This window comes from Mucor mucedo (assembly GCF_025094135.1).
Source record: "Mucor mucedo strain NRRL 3635 chromosome Unknown EV154scaffold_244, whole genome shotgun sequence".
Lineage (NCBI taxonomy): Eukaryota > Fungi > Mucoromycota > Mucoromycetes > Mucorales > Mucoraceae > Mucor > Mucor mucedo.
In genome coordinates this window covers 1-18,882 of record NW_026252528.1, presented here as the reverse complement: position 1 = coordinate 18,882, position 18,882 = coordinate 1, and the positions used below count along the sequence as shown (strand labels likewise).

The 18,882-nt window shown below is 36.2% G+C and overlaps 4 protein-coding genes across 4 annotated transcripts; all 4 read left to right on the top strand.

Moving 5' to 3' along the window:
* Positions 1 to 3,470: 3,470 nt before the first annotated feature.
* EV154DRAFT_488374 (uncharacterized protein) lies at positions 3,471 to 4,121 on the top strand (the record flags this gene model as incomplete). The annotated part of the gene is made up of 2 exons (XM_051599106.1): positions 3,471 to 3,579; positions 3,787 to 4,121. The coding sequence occupies 2 exons, from the start codon at positions 3,471 to 3,473 to the stop codon at positions 4,119 to 4,121; spliced, it is 444 nt and encodes a 147-aa protein (XP_051450547.1).
* Positions 4,122 to 4,569: 448 nt separating this feature from the next.
* Positions 4,570 to 5,217, top strand: EV154DRAFT_571744 (uncharacterized protein; the record flags this gene model as incomplete). The annotated part of the gene is made up of 2 exons (XM_051606285.1): positions 4,570 to 5,007; positions 5,068 to 5,217. 2 exons carry the CDS (start codon positions 4,570 to 4,572, stop codon positions 5,215 to 5,217), a joined length of 588 nt encoding a protein of 195 aa, XP_051450546.1.
* Positions 5,218 to 5,241: 24 nt separating this feature from the next.
* On the top strand, positions 5,242 to 5,997 carry EV154DRAFT_571743 (uncharacterized protein; the record flags this gene model as incomplete). The annotated part of the gene is made up of 1 exon (XM_051606284.1): positions 5,242 to 5,997. The coding sequence occupies one exon, from the start codon at positions 5,242 to 5,244 to the stop codon at positions 5,995 to 5,997; it is 756 nt and encodes a 251-aa protein (XP_051450545.1).
* A 2,565-nt stretch (positions 5,998 to 8,562) lies between these two features.
* EV154DRAFT_571741 (uncharacterized protein) lies at positions 8,563 to 9,144 on the top strand (the record flags this gene model as incomplete). The annotated part of the gene is made up of 1 exon (XM_051606283.1): positions 8,563 to 9,144. One exon carries the CDS (start codon positions 8,563 to 8,565, stop codon positions 9,142 to 9,144), a length of 582 nt encoding a protein of 193 aa, XP_051450544.1.
* Between the last annotated feature and the right edge of the window lie 9,738 nt (positions 9,145 to 18,882).

Below are 18,882 nucleotides of genomic sequence, written 5' to 3'. Positions count from 1 at the left end.
TGTCTGTTACAGAGCAAAATAAGAAAACCAATTTGTTTATTGCATCATCAAAGGGCCCAAAAAACCAAAAGACATCAGTAGCTTCTTATATCCTTTATTGATCAAGTTAATCAAATTGAAGTCTGCTGGTGTGGTTGTCAAGGCTCACGACAACCAAAAACATTATATCAAGGTGTATACTTGTCTGTTTCTCGGGGATATTCCTGCCATGGCGGACACATTGTTTTATACTGGCCATACAAGCAAATTTGGTTGTAAAATATGTGATATCATGGGCAGTAGTCATGATGGTAAAGGGATGTACTTTAGTCATAAAAATTTGGACACTTGAGAAATTCTAGAGATGAAACAACGAATTAAGAATAAAATAAAGAAATTTGACGAAGTAAAATTATCGAACGGCAAAAATAAACTAAAGTCTTTATTATACAATAAATTGGGTTCTTTATATACATATTCAAGACTGGCTGAATATCAATCATTAAAGTGAAGCCTGTCAAATATACAATAGGCGTATTGTCAATTAAAGATCGAGCATCTCATGGTATGTATGAGCAACATAATTTGGAAATTGACAATCGATGCAGAGAAAGTATTAGTGCTCTTAAAAATTTGTCCAGTGCTTGTGCAATATAAAATCAGTCAAACAGATATCAGAGAACTCAAAAGGTTAGTTAGTTACAATTAGATAAAGGTTTAGAAATACTAAAACCCTATTTTTTAATATTTGACGGCATTCAGTAAGCTGCAGATATGGATGGATTTTGTTGAAGACACAGACAATATGACACCAAACGCAGTAACAGTTAGTCAGCATTATCTATCATACATACCATATGTGATTGACGAGCTTGGTCATATGCGCTCGTTCAGTTGTCGACCTTTGGAACGCATGATTGGTATAGTTAAGCAGAAGATAGGGTCATTCTCCAAACCAGCGGAGAATGCATACCGAATCATTCGTACTTTCGCAGAACAATCCTTTTTGTCCAGAAAAAACCAGCTTCCTTCAAAATATCACTTACTGGCAAAGCTAACTCCGAGCATCGGCGTATTGCTGAATTAAGGCACCTTAGAGCATACCCAGCAGTGCCCGATAAAAAACTCTAAAGTTTGAGTTTTTTTTTAAATTCAGCAATAAAAGTTTTGTCAACCCCAACAATTTAACAAAAAACTCTTAAATAACGGACATCAAAAACTTAATTAATTAAGTGTACCTGAAAAAAAAAAGTGTCAAGATCTTTTTTACTCAATCCCGAATTTTTTAAGATGGAACAACTGGCAGCCATGGCCCTCCTGAATCTCAGAAAGCGTGCAAATAGTAATGTCCTTCATATACTAAACATCAAAAGACTTAAGGATGAAATGGACAGTCGGTCAACGACAGATGGTTCAGTCGAGGGCCGCAGAGTCATTGACAGAGACAGTGAATCCGGCTATCAACGTCTATTAAATGATTACTATGTCGAAAACCCGGTTTACGGCGAAAAAGAATTTTGTCGTCGATTCAGAATACGTAAGAATGTTTTTCTTCGAATTGTGGAAGCTATCACGGAGCATGATCCGTATTTCCAAAGAACGCAAAATGCTGCTGGAAAAATGGACCTTCATCCGTTGCAGAAGGCTACTGCTGCATTACGTCAGCTATGCGACGGCGCCAGCTCTGATACGGTAGACCAGTATTTGCGTCTGGGTGAAAGTACTGCCTTCTTAAGTATCAAGAAATTCTGCTCTGCTATCGTTGAGGTTTTTGGAGAGGAGTATCTTAGAAGACCCAACGAAGAAGATACGAGAGACCCCTCGAAGAGAACAAAAAACGTGGATTACCAGGTATACTTGGGTCTCTCAATTGCATGCACTGGACTTGGAAAAACTGTCCAACAGCATACCACGGTCAGTATACCGGCAAAGAAAAGAAGCCGACATGGATTTTGGAAGCAGCGTCTTCGTATGACCTGTGGATCTGGCATGCCCAATTTGGCTTACCAGGTTCATTGAATGAAATTAATGTTCTTGACAGATCGGATTTGTTTGATGAATATACGAACGGCAGTAGCGTGGATGTGAAGTTTGACGTCGGTCACCAGGAGTTTACCATGGGGTATTATCTTGCCGATGGGATGTACCCAACTTTGCCAATATGGTAAAGACATTTTCTGTTCCAAAACCTGGTGCCGAGGCAGTAAATATCGTTTCTAAAATATTGAAATATATATGCTAGCTATTAATTATAACTTATTAAAATATAGAACTTTGCTAAACAACCAGAAGCATGCCTTAAGGATGATGAGAGGGCTTTTGGCGTATTGCAGGCTCGATTTGCTATAATTAGTTGTAATGCAAGATCGTGGAAAAGAAAAGATCTTAGTATGATCATGAAGGCGTGCATAATTACGCATAATATGATAGTCGAAGATGAGCGGGATGAGAGCGACACCCTTCCAAACAATTACGTTAAGTCTCATCCTGCCAATCCTTCTGATGCTGCAGACATATCTCCCGATCCTTTGTTTTATAGCTTTTCTAGCTATTTAGAGCGCGACGGAAATGTTGTGTTTTGACGTAAGTAAAAATTATAAGGCAGTATGTAAGTAATTTGAGACTGTTTATAAGATTGTCTTTATTATGAAATAAAATGAACAAGTATTTATATAAAAAAGACTATCTGCTGTACCACTATCTTTAGTGTATCTTTGAAGTTGTTATCATTTTCCCAGTGTGTATCCTGTTACCTTTAACTGCTTATTTTGTAAATATGTTACACTTGGAATTACTGTCATCTTAGACACATTGTACTTCCATATCTTTAGTAAGCCTTTGTCACTGTGTTCTTGTAACCTTGTGATATGATAGTACTAACTATCTATATTGGGTAATTGATTCCTTAATCATTCTTAATGTATTGATGTCATAGATATAGGTTTATTTAATGTAGCAACAATATAGCAGATCACCACAGGCAATACGCCGTTTTTGTTTTAAAAACAAAAATTAACACTCATATATCAGATTTACTAAATAATAATAAAAAAATATTGCAATTAATACCACTTGTTGGAACACCCTTGAACACCTTAAACTCAAGTGATGAAAACAAGGTCTTAATTTAACACTCATTTGTTACCTTTTACAAAAGTGACCAAACTCACCACCTATTTAAATACCTCTTAACACCTTTCTCTCAAGTGATAAAAATTAACTGTTATTTTAACACTTCTTAGTCACCTTTGCCAGAAGTGACAAAAATTAACACTTATTTTAACACCTTTTATCACCTTCATTCTGAGTGGTAGAAATTAACACCTATTTTAACACTTATTTGTCACCTTTATTTAAAGTGATGGGGAAAAACACCCGAATAAACACTCGAAGTCACTCAAAGTCACTTATTTATTAATTTCATCACTTATTTTTTCCCGTGGTGTATTAATCCAAGTTTACGCCTTGAAGAAAGCGAAACGAGTGATATTATGAACCTAAAAAATGGCGATTTATCCATCGAAGCTTACGCCTTAAAAAATGGGGGGAGGTGTTCTCTTGTACAACACCTGTCGGACTGCATCGAATGCCGGACAGGTGGTAAATAGTTTTATGAGCCTAAAAAATGACGTGTTGTTAATCCATATCTAGACATAAAATGGCGGTGCTGGGAATTTGGGTGTAATTTATTTGGGGTGTATTCTCGGTTAAATCTATATTCCGTGGGGTGTAATAAGCCACTAATGACTTAGCCAAATTTCAATTTTTCAGCTTTTTCCCCTTTTTTTATTATAACAATAATGTCAGAAACGACTACGTTTAAAATACAATTTCCCCGAGAATTTGCACAGGAGACGTCAAAAGCTCACTTTAATGAGTCTAAAAATTCGTTCCAAGACTTTGACTTGAACATTGGCTGGTCATTAGCAACCGAAAACTCGTATAAACCCAACAAAGGAAGACTTTCTAAGCTTATGACAGATGACGATCACGAACATGACCGCCGTATTGTAAAGTCATGCTTGGGAGCAACTGAATGTCTTAAAAGCAGTTGTCCATTTTATAGAAAGGCAACTAGAACTCTTACCAGAGAGGCTGGTATAAAAAACAAAGTAAATGTCATCAGTGCAACACGCTTTTGAGCTGGATTAAATGAGAAGTAAAAGTAGAGTATCTCTTCAAAGTAAAAGCCAGGACTTGTACCATGATGCATATGATAAACAAGGATTGCAGAATAAGAAACACCCATGGTGTATACAACTCTAAGCATCTTTCTATGACAGAAAAGTTAGAACTCGATAAAATTTTGGAAAAGAATCCTACCATGACGCCCACTACTGCAGTTGCCGGTCGTCAAGATATTAAGTCTATTCAAAACATTAATCCAATTCCTTGGAAATAAAGAACTTGCTAAAATGAAGCTGGAAAAGTCAACAATTAGACAGAGACTTGAAAGCAAAAGCAATGGCGAGTTTTTCGAAGAGTTCAAAAAAATCGACCATGACTTTCCTAATTTTATTAACCATGCACAAGTGATGAGTTCTGAATTTTGCATTATCTTTTCCTCCTGAAATAACAAAATTCAAGTCGATGTTTGACAAGCACCCCATTTTCACGGATGTTACTTACAAAGCGGTGTCCTCCAGTTATTATCTGGTCTCCTTGGTCATCTACGTCGAAGAAATGAAAAAGCATATGGTGTTTTTTCAAGCTGTCATCAAGCACCAAACCGCCGAAAAATTTGCCTTCTACTTCAAGGCGTTGTTTAAGAAGTATGCAATTGTATCAAAGTTTTTTCTTTGTATACTTTTAGATTTCTCTAAAGCTGAGCAGCGAGGTTTTCAACAAGCCTGCGAAGAGCATTTCCATACGGACGATAAATCTTCTTTGTCGTTAATTAAAGGATGTTATTTTTATTGGATGCAATCTGTCCAAAGAATGATCAAAATCCAGAGAATTGTTCCTGCCAGTAAATCTAAAGAATTTATTTCTCTTGCTAACATGTTGCAAAAAACGACGAGGGAAGAGGTCTTCTTTGAAACAGGAAGGAGTCCTTTAAAGACGTTTCCAGATTGCCGTAGTTGGTAGCAATGGTGGTGGGATGACCATGTTCGACCTACCATTTTTAATTACGATTCGAATATGAAGCAGGAATTGCAAGAGCATGAATCCAGAACTACGAACGGAATTGAATCTTTTCACAGAAACTTGTACGGTTTTGTGGAGCCTGGTTTTTGATTGGGAAATGCCCTCCGTCAGATTATGAAAGTTGCGCAGGTTTATGGAAACGAATTGGCCAACTACTATGAAAATGAAATAAGTCCTGTTTACGGGTCTAAAAAAAGAAAGACTCATAGTAAAAGACTTATAAAAACTTTGTACGAAGCATCTGATAGTAGACCACCAGATAACATTAATGCCATCTACGGTGATAAATCCAGCAGAAATATTAAGAAGAGAAGTTTGGACAGTGCTGTTGAAGAAAGCACCAACTTTTACGAGATTTTTGGTGTAGATAAAGATGCAAACAATCACCGTATTGAAGAGAAAAACAAGATGGAAGATGGTATCACGGCTTTCTTTTCGACATATGACGATGATCTTCCATATAAATTGAATGATCGTCAACATAACGGCGACTACGAACTCACATCCGATGGAGATTACAACTTTACTGGACAACTAAATGTGGATTTAAAAAACAGAATATTTGGAGGTTTCGTTGTTCGTGACGCTGCTGAAGAAATTATGGGATATGCATGTGATTATTGCAGTACCCCATTATCCGACGAAAATATCAAAAAAGACGATGATAGCAGCTCTGTGTGTTCGATGAACTCATTAAACATTCGACGTACTTTAGAAGGTTTTGTTGATGAAGGCTGGCTTGATGTTGAAGAAGTCAAGTTCTGTAAGTTTACTGCCTCTCCCGATCTTGATGACAACAAGTCTGTATCTTCAGTTGGATCGTTGGATTTTGATAAAATCTGGCAAGGTTACAGTAGTCGCTCGATTTAAGGGTGTTCGATTTAAGGGTATTTTCTATTTAAGGGTGGATTTTTGAAAAACAACTTCCGTCCCCAGCATTAACACCACTAAACCACTATTCTATTTAAGGGTGAGATCCCAATTCCCCATACCCTTAAATCGAACGGTTTTTTACCATATTTGGGTTTTTTTTTTTTTTTTTTTTTTTTTTTTTTTTTTTTTGGTGCCCAGTCGAAAAAAAAAATTTATCAGTAACAAATCATCATTTTTTAAAGTCATTTGTGACAGGAGAAATAATTTTTTTATTGGAAAAAGCGACGAATATCAGCTTGTTCTTTCAAAGTTTCTACTTCAGCACGGGATTCAGCCAATCTCATTCTAACACGTCTATGGAACTGATTGTCCAAGTCATCCAAAGGCACATCCAAAGCCGGAATCGTCTCATAAGCTTCCCTCAACCGTTTTTTACAATCATTGATATCGACGTATTTCTCCTGTTCAGGTATCATTGGGATCTCCTCCTCTCCGTCCATCACGATCTCCTCATCATCGATGATAAACATCTCGTCAGAATCCAGATCCAGCTGACAGACATCAGTGATCTCGTTGTCTGAATTACCAGGAAGATCGGGCAACAAATTGTTGATCTCCTGGACAACGTTATCTTCCAGAGGCAAGGGGACAGTGGGTGGCAAAGCCAACGTGTCAGGGTTCTCTTTAAATCCCAAGATATTGGTATGCCTCCAACAATTCTTTATTGTCTCAGGCGTTACCTTTAACCAAGCATTGGCCAAGAAAAACATGGCTTGCACCTGATTTATGTTGTAAACATCCAAGTTATCTAACTGTTTGCTGGCGAACAAATCAAGACTTCTCATATACTGTTGGGAGCGAAAGTAAGCCTTAAAGTTGGCAATAATTCCTAAATAAAGTGAAATAAAATTAGTACTTCGACTTAAAAAACAGTATCCTTGTTTATTTTGTCTACCTGCATCGAGAGCTTGCAACATACTCGTTGTGTTGGCAGGAAGAAACACCAACTTTATTTTCACCGGCTTGAACTTCAACTTATGCACTGTGGCATTGTCTAAAAGTAGAGCCACTTTTCTACCCTCTCGACCAAAAGCAATGTCCAGTTTTTTGACATAAGCCGAGAAGATCTCGGTAGTCATCCAAGCTTTAGGCGAGTGGTGGTACTCTACGTATCGACGGGTACCAATGGCTGTCATGGAAAGCATCTTCGGGTTTTCCTTGAAGCAACGAGGGCTTTTGAATTGCCCAATTACAATGGGATGGCCTTTGTACGTGCCATCCGCATTGCAAAGTAGCCCCACAGTCACACGGGTCTTACTCTTCTTTAATCCACCAAGTGGTTGCGAGCAAATTGTTTTTCTTGGTGGTTGATTGTAATACAATCCTGTCTCGTCAAAGTTCATGATATCAGCAAGAGGATAATCCGTCAGTTCTTCCCGAATTTTTTCAAGCTGATCTTGAATACTTTGTGAATTGACATCAACAGAAGCACATTCACCATGGGTAGGTCTACATTTTAAACCAAGGCGTTTAAAGACCTTGGAAAGCCATCCGTCAGAGAAAGTGATATCTTCAGTGATGGAGTACTTTGAACCAGCGATACGCTTGACATACTCGATGATACAGGCACGGTTTACTGGTATGCTGCAGTCATTCATATGGTTGGCGAATTTTTCCACTTCTTCGTCAAGTTGAGGATACTTGGGTAGCTTCAAACTCTTGCTATTCTTGATAACAACAATGTTAGAATACAACTGATCGGCATTGTTGATGATGTTTGACACAGTTTGTTGTGAAAGAGGTTTTATTAAATCAAACTTTTTTTGTGCCCATTTTCCGAGCTCTATCTCATTGGTGTTTTCCCATTCCAAACTGATCTAAAATTTCAATTTTTTGGGAAATTGTAAGACGTAAACGTGTATTGCTCATATTGAATAAAATAAAGATATGCAAGGATTGACAAAGTGTATCCAAAGTTTTATTATATAAGATATTCAAAATTTAGCACCAGCTGGCGCCCGGTGACTGTTTTATAAAGAGTGGTCACGATTTTCGATATAAGGGTATTTTCTATTTAAGGGTGAGATTTCCGAAATTTCTGGTCACCCTTAAATCGAGCGACTACTGTACGTGGATGACGGCTTGGTTGTTGAAGAGGAAACGGTTGCTGTGAAAACTATCAGTAGAAGTAGTGACCCGGTCAATAGCATAAAACAAAAGGCAGTCCAGAAGAGGGCCTCTTCTTCTGTGACTAAGCCTTGTTTAAAGCCTGTAACCAAGCAAAAAAATTTGAATGTCAAAACCTACAATGAATTTGTCAAAAAATTTAACAATGATGCATCGAAATTGCAAGCCGATCCTATTTCTTCCAGGATTAATTTCTTTGATCATATTTCTGCGAATACATCCGCCTCGTGTTTCATTGATGCTACGTTTGAATTGCTGTGGAACAATGTTTTTCCTTCCGTTAATTTTACCAAGTTGGAAAATAGCGAAAACATATATGACAGCATGTTCATGAGCAATTACGACAAATATTGCGCACACAAACATGCCAGAACTATGGAAGAAAAGGTTGCTCTCACCAATGAGGCATCCGCCATGGCAAGAGATTTTGTTTGGTCTTTGGAGAAGCTGGACGGATCGATGCAGTATCCTAAAGGTAAATACGGTGATTGCCTAGAGGTCCTTAACTTCATCATGGGTAAATGCTCAGAGAGGTTCCAGGCAGCCATCTCAAATTTCCCTGGATGCTCAACACTTAGATCACACCTTTGTTCTGTTAATGCTGAACATAGTTTCGTTGATCCTAACTCAGAAACTCAACCAGTAATCGAAGTGGGACTTGAAATGAGAACGGCATTTTCTGCTGAACGTACGTTTGCTTCTCATCAAAGTCTTGACAACGAGTTCAGCGCTGTGTTCAAATATGAACACATTGTCAGAGAGAGAAAGCATGCTTGTAGATTCGAAGGGTGTACAGGCACAGTCACTTCCCAGAATACTGTAAGCTTACAAGACTTCCCGTCCTTCTTATTCTTGGGAAATGCAAGAGGAGCTGGTATTGCATTGGAAACGACTTACTTTCCAAGTATCCTGCAAATATCCGAAAAACTGAATTACGAAATTCAAGGTCGTGTGTAATCATCTTCGTATGATGGCACCCACTTTTACACCATTTGCTACAAAACAATTTGGTGCATACCCTATCTTGTAAGAATAGACAATATTAAAAAGAAAATGGTCATAATCACTGCAGACAAGCAAAAAGGCAGAGACATTCTGAAAAATTATAAAAACACTGTCTTTGCCTGCTAGAAAAAGCTATAAAATCACACAAAAAATTACAATACCTTTTAGAATAAAAACCATATTAAAAATGCTTTACTTCGTAAGATTCTGTATTTTCTTTAATCAGTTTGCTATGTAATTGAAGACATAGCATAGATAATCTTACAATTAAAAATTTGGAGTGTAAAACAAAAAAAAGTTGAAATCTTTTTATACTACTTTATCAGTGACCGTTAAGCATATTTATCTCGAAAAAACCATTATACCGAGGATTACACCCCAAATGAATTACACCCTTTTTACCCACACACATAAAATGGGCTATCTACCACCTACCGGACATCTATTGTCTGGTTATAGTCCGGCAGGTGGTATACAAGACAAATTACTATATATAGTATAGCTCAGGTGGTCAATACAAGTTCTCTTTTTAAAACGTTGGTTCAACCATACCTTTGGCCATTCAATGTATAAAAAGTAGGGCAAATCAAGTTTTTTTTTTCTGGCAATCTAACTTCAAAAAAGCAGGTGGAAGCATAGTAAGCTGTTAATGTTCCCTTCAGAAACAGGAAATGGATTAAATTTTTGCAGTGCACCCTTTAAACAAACAAATGGGTTTTAATTGTCGTGATCGAGGCTATATAATTAGGGTAACTATACGGACACCGTTTTTTTTGGTGTAAAAAATATTTAGGGACACCGTTTTTCCGTCCGGCCCGGATTTTTTTTTTTTTTTTTTTTTTTTTGCACTATAAAATAATTTCAGGGACACCGTTTTTTTTACGGACACCGTTTTCTTTTTTTTTACGGACACCGTTTTTTTTTACGGACACCGTTTTTTTTACAGATACCTTTTTTTTACTGATGGCGCCGTTTTTAGAGATATTAGTTCATTTTATATTTGAAAAAGATAAAAGTTTTATTGGGGTTAATATACATCGAGTAGGAAAAAAGAAAAATGGGCTTAAGTGTCTTGATAAAACTCAGAGAAATCACTTGTGCAAACATCTCTGTGCGTTGTTACAACTATTTTATGAAGAGGGCTAACTTGCGGCCAATGTTCATAGTCGATGGGTTTTTTGCTCTTTACGTTGGTTTGGCGATCCAGCAGATAGAAATGCGAGCTTGTTAAAAAAATGAAGATTGGATCAGCCAAGTATTGGGTATCCAACTCAAAGAAAGGGACAAAAGTCTGACGGGATTTGTTGTAAACGATATTACCGTCAAGATCACGTTCGATACCGGTCGTTTTAAATATTCTTGGAGAAGAACTTAACAGAACCACGGGACGTTTCATTGTATCTGCAACTAGTTGCGGGCAACCGATGGTGTCAACCCACATATGATGGTCCTCCGGGTCTAAACAGGGAGATTTTGCTGCATTAAGTTTCCTTTCTAAATAGTTCATGTCCAGCTGCATGGTTTCATAGACATTTCGATATGACCGAAGAGTGTTAAGCATCGATTTTTTGACTTGAATCCAACCTTCTTCATGTCCAAATAGTGCTAGGCTGATTGCTCGAAATCCACAATTACCATCACCTTGAGGATCAATTAAAGCTAGAGCTTGATTGGCATCTAATAAATCCAATTGTTTAAATAAACCAGGATTATTGTCCAGAGTTTGGATGGTTGTGCCGTTGTATCTTTCAAAATAACGTAAAAAGTCAGTTTTGAATGCTTCAACACGTGTAATAAAATACTTACTTCAATGAAATTTCTTTTACCACGTTTGATGGAACAGTTTTCTTGGCTTTTGTCAGCTGCTTCGTATTTTTTTTTACTTGTTTTATTTTGGTGAGCTATCTACGATATCAGCCTTGCGCTTCTTGTTTTCTTGCTTAATGGCATCGTCCTCGTGCTCTAGTCCCAGCTTTTCTCTCTTATTGCTTTTTGGGCGGCCCTTCTGGGATACCACAGTAGCAGGAGGAAGTGCGGTTTCGATTGATGACTTGCAAGCAAGATCATCGTACAAGGCATCAATACGCTTTAGCATACTTTCTTTCTCTTGCTGACTGCTGGCCGTCTTAACAACAGAGAGAATTTTTTAAAACGGATCATCAGACGGCTTTGGTAGTCGCCCGATTCGTCAACGGATTTTGTTTTCTCACTGGCTTCTTTCGTTATCTCAGCGATGGTGGCAACTGAGAACATCAATATTAATAAATATTAGAATTTAATTTAAATATACAACCCATTAAAGAGTACTTACCACTTCCGTCAATATAATGGATTCTCCATCTTTTTGAAATTGCCTTAAGAGGCACAACGCCGTTGTTATCAGAGAGTAGCTTTACCAACACGTGTCTGCACGGAAGATTGTAATTTCTTCTTAAAGAACACAGACAAGTCTGTTTTCCTGGAAGTGCGTGGCTCTTATGATTCGGATTTTTGCTGGCCAGTCTCAATTCTACCAATTCCGACTTTATACTCTCAAGAGCAAAGTTGGTGATATTCATTTGAAGTTGACTGACTTTCGTCATGATATCAACATCAAGTAAGCCTGCCTGCTGTGTCAACGCCTCTCTCGTGGACTGCAAGTCGCGGTATTCCTCCTTTATTACATTAATTATTTTTAGTGAGTCTCGATTTACAGAGTACAATAAAAAATACTTACCCGTTTCTGGACCCAAGCGCTGATTCTACTTGTTACAATAGCCATACTTCCAGAAGACGTATGCGTGTGACGCTTGATGTTTGCATGAGTTGCCTCAACTCTGTTGGATGTTCGATTACCCATGTGCATCAGAGCATTGACGTGATATCCTGCCCAAAAATTTGCCTTTTCATCATGCTAATGAAGCCATTCAGTTAATTCTTGGCAAAGTAATGAATATTTCTACATAAAATTAAATACTACATACAATTCCAAGTATTTCTTTATGACAATTGCACCGTCTTTAGTACAGAGTTCTGGCCTGGATACAAAGCATCATACTCTACTTTTGCATTTTTAAATTCATCCAAAGTAGAGCAAATAAATGCCATTTTTTGAACAATCGTCAAAAAACTACGAACTTCAAGTTGCATTCCGGGATCTATGTTAATTGTAATTCGAGTAAGCTGAGAAGATGAATATAGTTTGTCTTTATAGTAGCTTACTGTCGGCCTTCACTTTCGAGCTTAAGTTCTTTTTAAACCGAAGAAGAAAGTTGCGCTGGATGTGAATCCAACAAAGAATTTGCTTACTGTTAGGAAAAACAGTTTTGATAGCCTTCAATAAAGCTTCTTCATTATCGGTGACGAAACATTTCGGCAACATATTTTCAGCTGTACCAGCAGGCCATACAATATCTCTAAAACATTGAAGAGACCACTGATATCTCTCCGCTGTTTCCTTGTCCATCCAGCAGCCGGCAATAGGAACGGTGGTCAGCTGATTTGGTCTTTCTTGAGAGCGCAAAGCTCCAGCAACAACAAAATTCAATAATACCATCTTGTGTGAATTGGTCTTATATGTGGCGTCGATTATAACACACTCAGATAATTTACGCGCTTCCTCAATCCCATGTTGGTGAATGAAGAAAATAGATTGGATTATATTATCTTCGTTAGTTAAATATCTAACATGGTGGTTTGTTGTTTCGAGGTGTCTTATAAAATTCCAAATGAAAATGCTATCATCTCTACAGAACCGTTGTTGGATATTCGTAAGATCGATCACATTAACGTTGCAAACGTCTCTTGTTCTTAACAGTCTACAAACAAAACGGTTTATTTTAAGAAACAATATTTACTGCTAGTGTCGTTTGAGAATGTTTTTAAAGTATGCGTATAATATGTCTTTATTCAAAAAAAAATAGATCACAAATAATGCTAACTCCTTGCCACATCCTACTTTTACTATCAACTTCCTTACCTCCAAAACTGCACTGGGAGTGCTTCCGCTTTGCATCATCTTGATTGCAAATTCTTCATCATCTGCTTCCAATTTCCTGTTAACATGATACATTTGGCGGTTGTTGCTAACTGGGTGCGTATGGTCAAAACAAGCCTTGTTTATATACCAGCGATTGTTCACGTCTTTGGTATCCAACTTGATGTGAATAAAAGCCGTACAACCAACCTTAACAGTCTTAAGATTAGGCCTTTTCAAGACACCCTCCCCATCATTATTGTCTTCTATTTCAGTTTTTTAATCAAACTAGATCAGCCATTCACTCAATGCATACGTACTTTCTTCGCCTCTGGTGTTACGGTATTCTCCAAAATGCTTGCATACCAGTTTCATGTAAACTTTATCGCTTCTGAGTGTTTCAAAAGGCATGTTCTGAGAATTACAAAACTCTTGGATCTCGTATTTGGCCGACTGCTTGTCAGCGAATTTTTTGCTACCAGGAAACTCCTTTCCAAAAGCCTCTTTCATACTTACGACAGCTTCGCTACTACCAACAGTCTCCTCAAAAGACGGTACCGGAAAATCAGTCAAATAATTTTCCTCGTGATCTTCTGCTGCATTCTCTGCGACACTGATGGAGTCCCAGTCAAACTCGTTCAAGAGAGCGTTTTTGCCGGGATTTTCGTGTTTAACGTTCTCATTCTCTAATGTTTGCTCGAAGCCATCGTTAATTTCAACATCATTACTGAACTCGGAAAGAAGTGCTTGAATTAGCAAGTCCTTGTCGCTGATGTCTTGTTCAGTCATTTCATTCATAGTGAGATTTTCTTAAGCAGTAAAAAACGGTGTCCGTAAAAAAAACGGTGTCCCTGAAATTATTTTATAGTGCAAAAAAAAAAAAAAAAAAAATCCGGGCCGGACGGAAAAACGGTGTCCCTAAATATTTTTTACACCAAAAAAAACGGTGTCCGTATAGTTACCCTATAATTAATATATGATTCTATTTACACTTCTTAAATCTTCCATTTGATAATCCTAAATAGAATTTTTATTGATACTTTATATTTACTACTGATCATTTACTTTACGTACATGCTTGATCTCATATCATCCTTCATACAAGTATAAGGCAAACATTTAAATAAAAACATTAATATGAAAACATATGACGTTTACATCAGCCACATTGGGGTGCCACAGCTATCTGCATTAAAAACTACATTTTCCCCAGAATATTTTGCTACAAGACATACACAGTTTAAGGATGAATGTTATTGTTATTGTTATTGACATCTCATTATGGCATTTCTATATGGGATCATTACATCCGAGTATTATCTGGATATATCTACCTACAACCATCATCAGCGCATTTGTGAAGAATGTCTGAAAAAATGTGTATATAAAGACCCCCTTTTATTTGTTTAATAAAGCCTTAGTTAATTTTTGAAAGTTTGATAATTTTCTTGTTTTTATTTATAAATCTACACCGATTTACACACACTAACATCCTGGTATTCGGTCAACCGAAACAATTGGGAGTTATATTTCGTAACTCCTTCTTCCATCCAAAGCCTACTTCCAAGCTTAGTATAAAAACATGAAAAAGATTTTGAGTTTTAACTATTTCTCTAAGCATTCTTACGGCACGGTATCGGGCAATTGACGACAATTGCCTAACAAAAAGGTTTTGCTCAGAATTTTTCAGGATTTTTTTGTTTCTGCCGCTAGTATACGTTGTCCCCAATTTGAAGATACGTTACGCTACTCCCTGTTTGATTGCTCCAACAAACAATCTATGTGGACCCATTGTAAATCAACCTTCTTTCCAGACAAGCCAATTAGGACGGGGCAGAATCTGGCTATACTTCTTTCGCTTGAGTATGTGACTTACAGATCAAAAAATGTATTGTCACTACTTCTTAATCTTTCGTCTCCGTTGTTGGTTGTATTTTACCCGAATTTGGAGATCTCATTGGAAACTAGTTTTTGACCATCAACCTTTCACAATCACACCGGTGCTTCCCGTCTGCAATTTTAATGGTTTGGAAGCTACATTTTTAATCGCGGGACGATAAGCAACAGTGTACTTTCTTAAAAAATCTACTTCGTCCGCCTTGTTGTCACAATTCTAACTTTTTCACATTATTGTTCGTCACACCTAAAAAAAAAAAAAAAAAAACAAATAAAAAACGAATTAGTAACGTTTAGTAACTCCCTTTTAGTCTCACCGGAACAATAAACAAATTTTGAAAGACAGCTGTGCTGCCTTTTTCAACGAAAAAAAGTTTTCTCTTTTTCTTGGTCATCGTCGTCCTCATCGTCAACTATTATTCTCACATCTTCGACTTTTTTAATATTTTGTTCAAATTCTTCAACGATATTGTGGCTTATGTCCTTAAGGAAACCTATTACTACAATTAGTTTGTGATGAAAGTGTTCTTTCAAACAATGATTATGAATCTTGTGCCTCAATGTTCGAAATGTTGGATATGTTCTTTTCGATTTCAGTCTTTCTTCGACGTTCAATTTAGGCTGTTAATATTTTTGTTCTTGATCTGAAAGAAGTAAAAGCATGAGTCACACTATTGTTACTGTGATACCTAAGTGGATTGAAACGCATTTGTCTTTCAAAATGGTAGTGTTAATCGATTCTAGTAAACCCAACTCCTGGACGAAGCTTTGTTGAACATTGGTCGCATTTGCAGAGATGGAGAACCAGCTAGGCCACGTTATAAATGCTACTGTCTACAAAAGGAAAAGTGTTTTACGGATAAATAATTAGGAATAAGTAACCCGGCTTCATGGGTATTTCTTCATTATAACACAACTCTAGGCTCCGACCAATGAGAGATCAGAGAATTTAAGCAGAAATAATAAATCAAGGACAGCTATCTTACGATCTTCAATAATCCAAATAAATGGTCCATCGTATGAAACTGCGATGGATCTGAGCTGTCAAATATATTAGACACAATATCTTCTATCTTCTATAAACATCAGGGCAAACTCGCCCACGTAGTTAGTTTTTATACAAATAATAGACAAGACTTATAAATGTATTCCTTTTCTTTTTATTTATTTTTTTCGGTAGGGCTATTACTCTCTTAAAGTCTATTTTTACTACAAGCCAGAAAGTGTTAAAAAAATCTGAGAATTTTGTTTTTAACTGTGTTCTTTTTTCTTTTTCTTTTTTTTTCTTTTTTCTTTTTTCTTTTTTCTTTTTCTTTTTTCTTTTTTCTTTTTTCTTTTTTCTTTTTTCTTTTTTCTTTTTTCTTTTTCTTTTTTCTTTTTCTTTTTTCTTTTTTCTTTTTCTTTTTCTTTTTTCTTTTTCCTTTTTCCTTTTTCTTTTTTCTTTTTTCTTTTTTTTTTTCTTTTTTCTTTTTTCTTTTTAAATACAACTAGCGCAAGCAGTTCTTTCCTAGTTACCGAAGCGTGTATCTACATACAATAGTAAGCCTTCATTACTCCCTATATTTTCAAATCGTTTAAAAACAACCTGTTTTACTTTTAGAGCACCTAACAGTAGGGCTTAAAATATAAAATTAAGGTTTTTGCGTCGGGGAATGTCCTAATAGTTATGCCCGTCTTACCGCTAAGTTTTCCGAATTGAATATTGGTGTAACAATAATTCTACCCTTTTCCTTTTTCAATGAAATAATCAATTCTAGATGTTTTGGCAAATAAGAAATCCTATCGAGAAAACGAAAGATGATCTTCAGGCACTGAAAACCTTTTTAATGATCTGAGATATGAATCTTTTTAATAGATGTAGCGGCTAGTATGCTGTTATTACTTTAGCCTAAGACCTTGTGCAATTTAAAAGGATTATTAATTAGAATTTTTTAATACAACTGTCTCGAAAAAAACAATTATAATTAATTTAAAGAATCTCTTAACTACAACGCAATAAAAAATTTTAACAACTAAAAAACAGGATACGCCATAGCTTTTTGTTCGAGTACGCTATGTTCCCCTTCATTTTTTAAACGCTTAAAGCAGTTATCCGGCATCTCTTTCGTCTCTTCAAAAAATAGGTGCACATTTTTTACAAATCCGCCACAAGTTCAATACAATCAGAGCCTGTGTCTTGCATCGCACTTTGTATCAGAAAGGTTTCTTCTCTTTCTTTGAAAAATGTCTCGTAAGCCGCATATGTTTTTTGCCAATCACTCCATTCCCGAAAAGGTTGTGGATTAAGTGATATTGAAATCAATTTATCGTCGAAACAAGTAAAGGGATCATGCTGATTGGCGTGGCAATCATGTAAAGTAATATTTAGAGTATATAATGCGATTCCATTGTTATTTGTTTCAGTGTCTTAATAAATAAACGGTTCGTTCATCATAACCATTAATGGTTTTAAAAGGAAAATGTATATAGCATAATATATCACACGTAGTAGTTTTTGGAAAATAAATTATGTCATGAATCTGTCACATGTAGTAGTTTTTAAAATATCTGGGTTATTCAATAATGAAGGCAAAATAAATAAAAATAAAATAAAAAATATTATTAAATAGAATGTACCAGATATTTTTTATTTAAGCTGGACGTATTTGCATTTTCTTAAATTAAAATCTTTTATTGGACCAAATTTTTTATTTTTTTATTCTGTTTTACTTTATTTCAATATTGAATACCCCTCTAACATAGATTTTTAAACTGGCAAAAGAGGGAGTTTTAAGAAAGAAGCATCAGATACCAAAACTTTGGAATCGGTTGCTTGAAGACTTGAATAATATTATAGCTATAACATATTCGCTAACAAATTCACCAAAAAAAATGTAGATTTTTGAAGGTCTTGTCTTTAGAAAAAGACGTGTAAAATTATATAAACTCCATGTAAGGACCTGTTTTATTCTTACAAATGAAGTTCGTGCAGGACAGACGTTTTGTCAAGAATTATGTTTTCGTTCCTTTCCTTTTCTTTGTTCCAGGAGCGGTTCATTTGAAGTAAGAATCTTAGGAAATGTAACAATTTATTTTAAAATGTAATGTAAAAAATATTCACAATCATCGAAATAATATTGTTACCAGATTTAAAAAGAGGTCGTATTATTGTCATTATAACGGTACGAGTTTGGGCGGTCACTGTATATAGGTTAATGTCGACTAAGAGCCTTTTTCAATTCGGGTTTCTCAAATCAGTCATCGCAATTCATTGAATCAAAACAAATGTCCAGCTTAATTCTACTTCTTCGAGCTAAAACTGACTCCCTTGTAATAGCTTTTTTGAACTAGATATATATGTTGAAATATATTACATGTTAGACATCGTTCCATTTCATGAATCATTTGCAGCTGCAATTAAACGTTCCAGTAAACCCCAAATAATATATGTACCAATAACCACGCGATATCTCGTTTAATTAGGAAAACAACACAATTTAATATTTATCTTCAGTCAATCGCAATAAAATAAAATCCTGTTTTGAAAAAAAATTTATTCAGAGTCTGGACTTGCCAGACGGACGAGTGAAGAAAGACTTTCTTTCTAACTTTGGGCACCTCTAAAAAAAGATATCAGACTAAATCAGTAAAATGTCTCAGAATTAGTTTCAAAAGTAAAAATACATACCACCGAGTGAGACGAAGGGTGTCCTTGTATCCCTGATCCCGAAGTCCGTATATGGACCAATAAGGTCAGCGATTCGAGTTCGACGGACAGGTGGGATCAGAGATTATGGGAGCCCCAACGGCCGGCAAAAGGAGAAGCAGAAGCCACGGCCGAAGAAGAAAACGCAACAGGA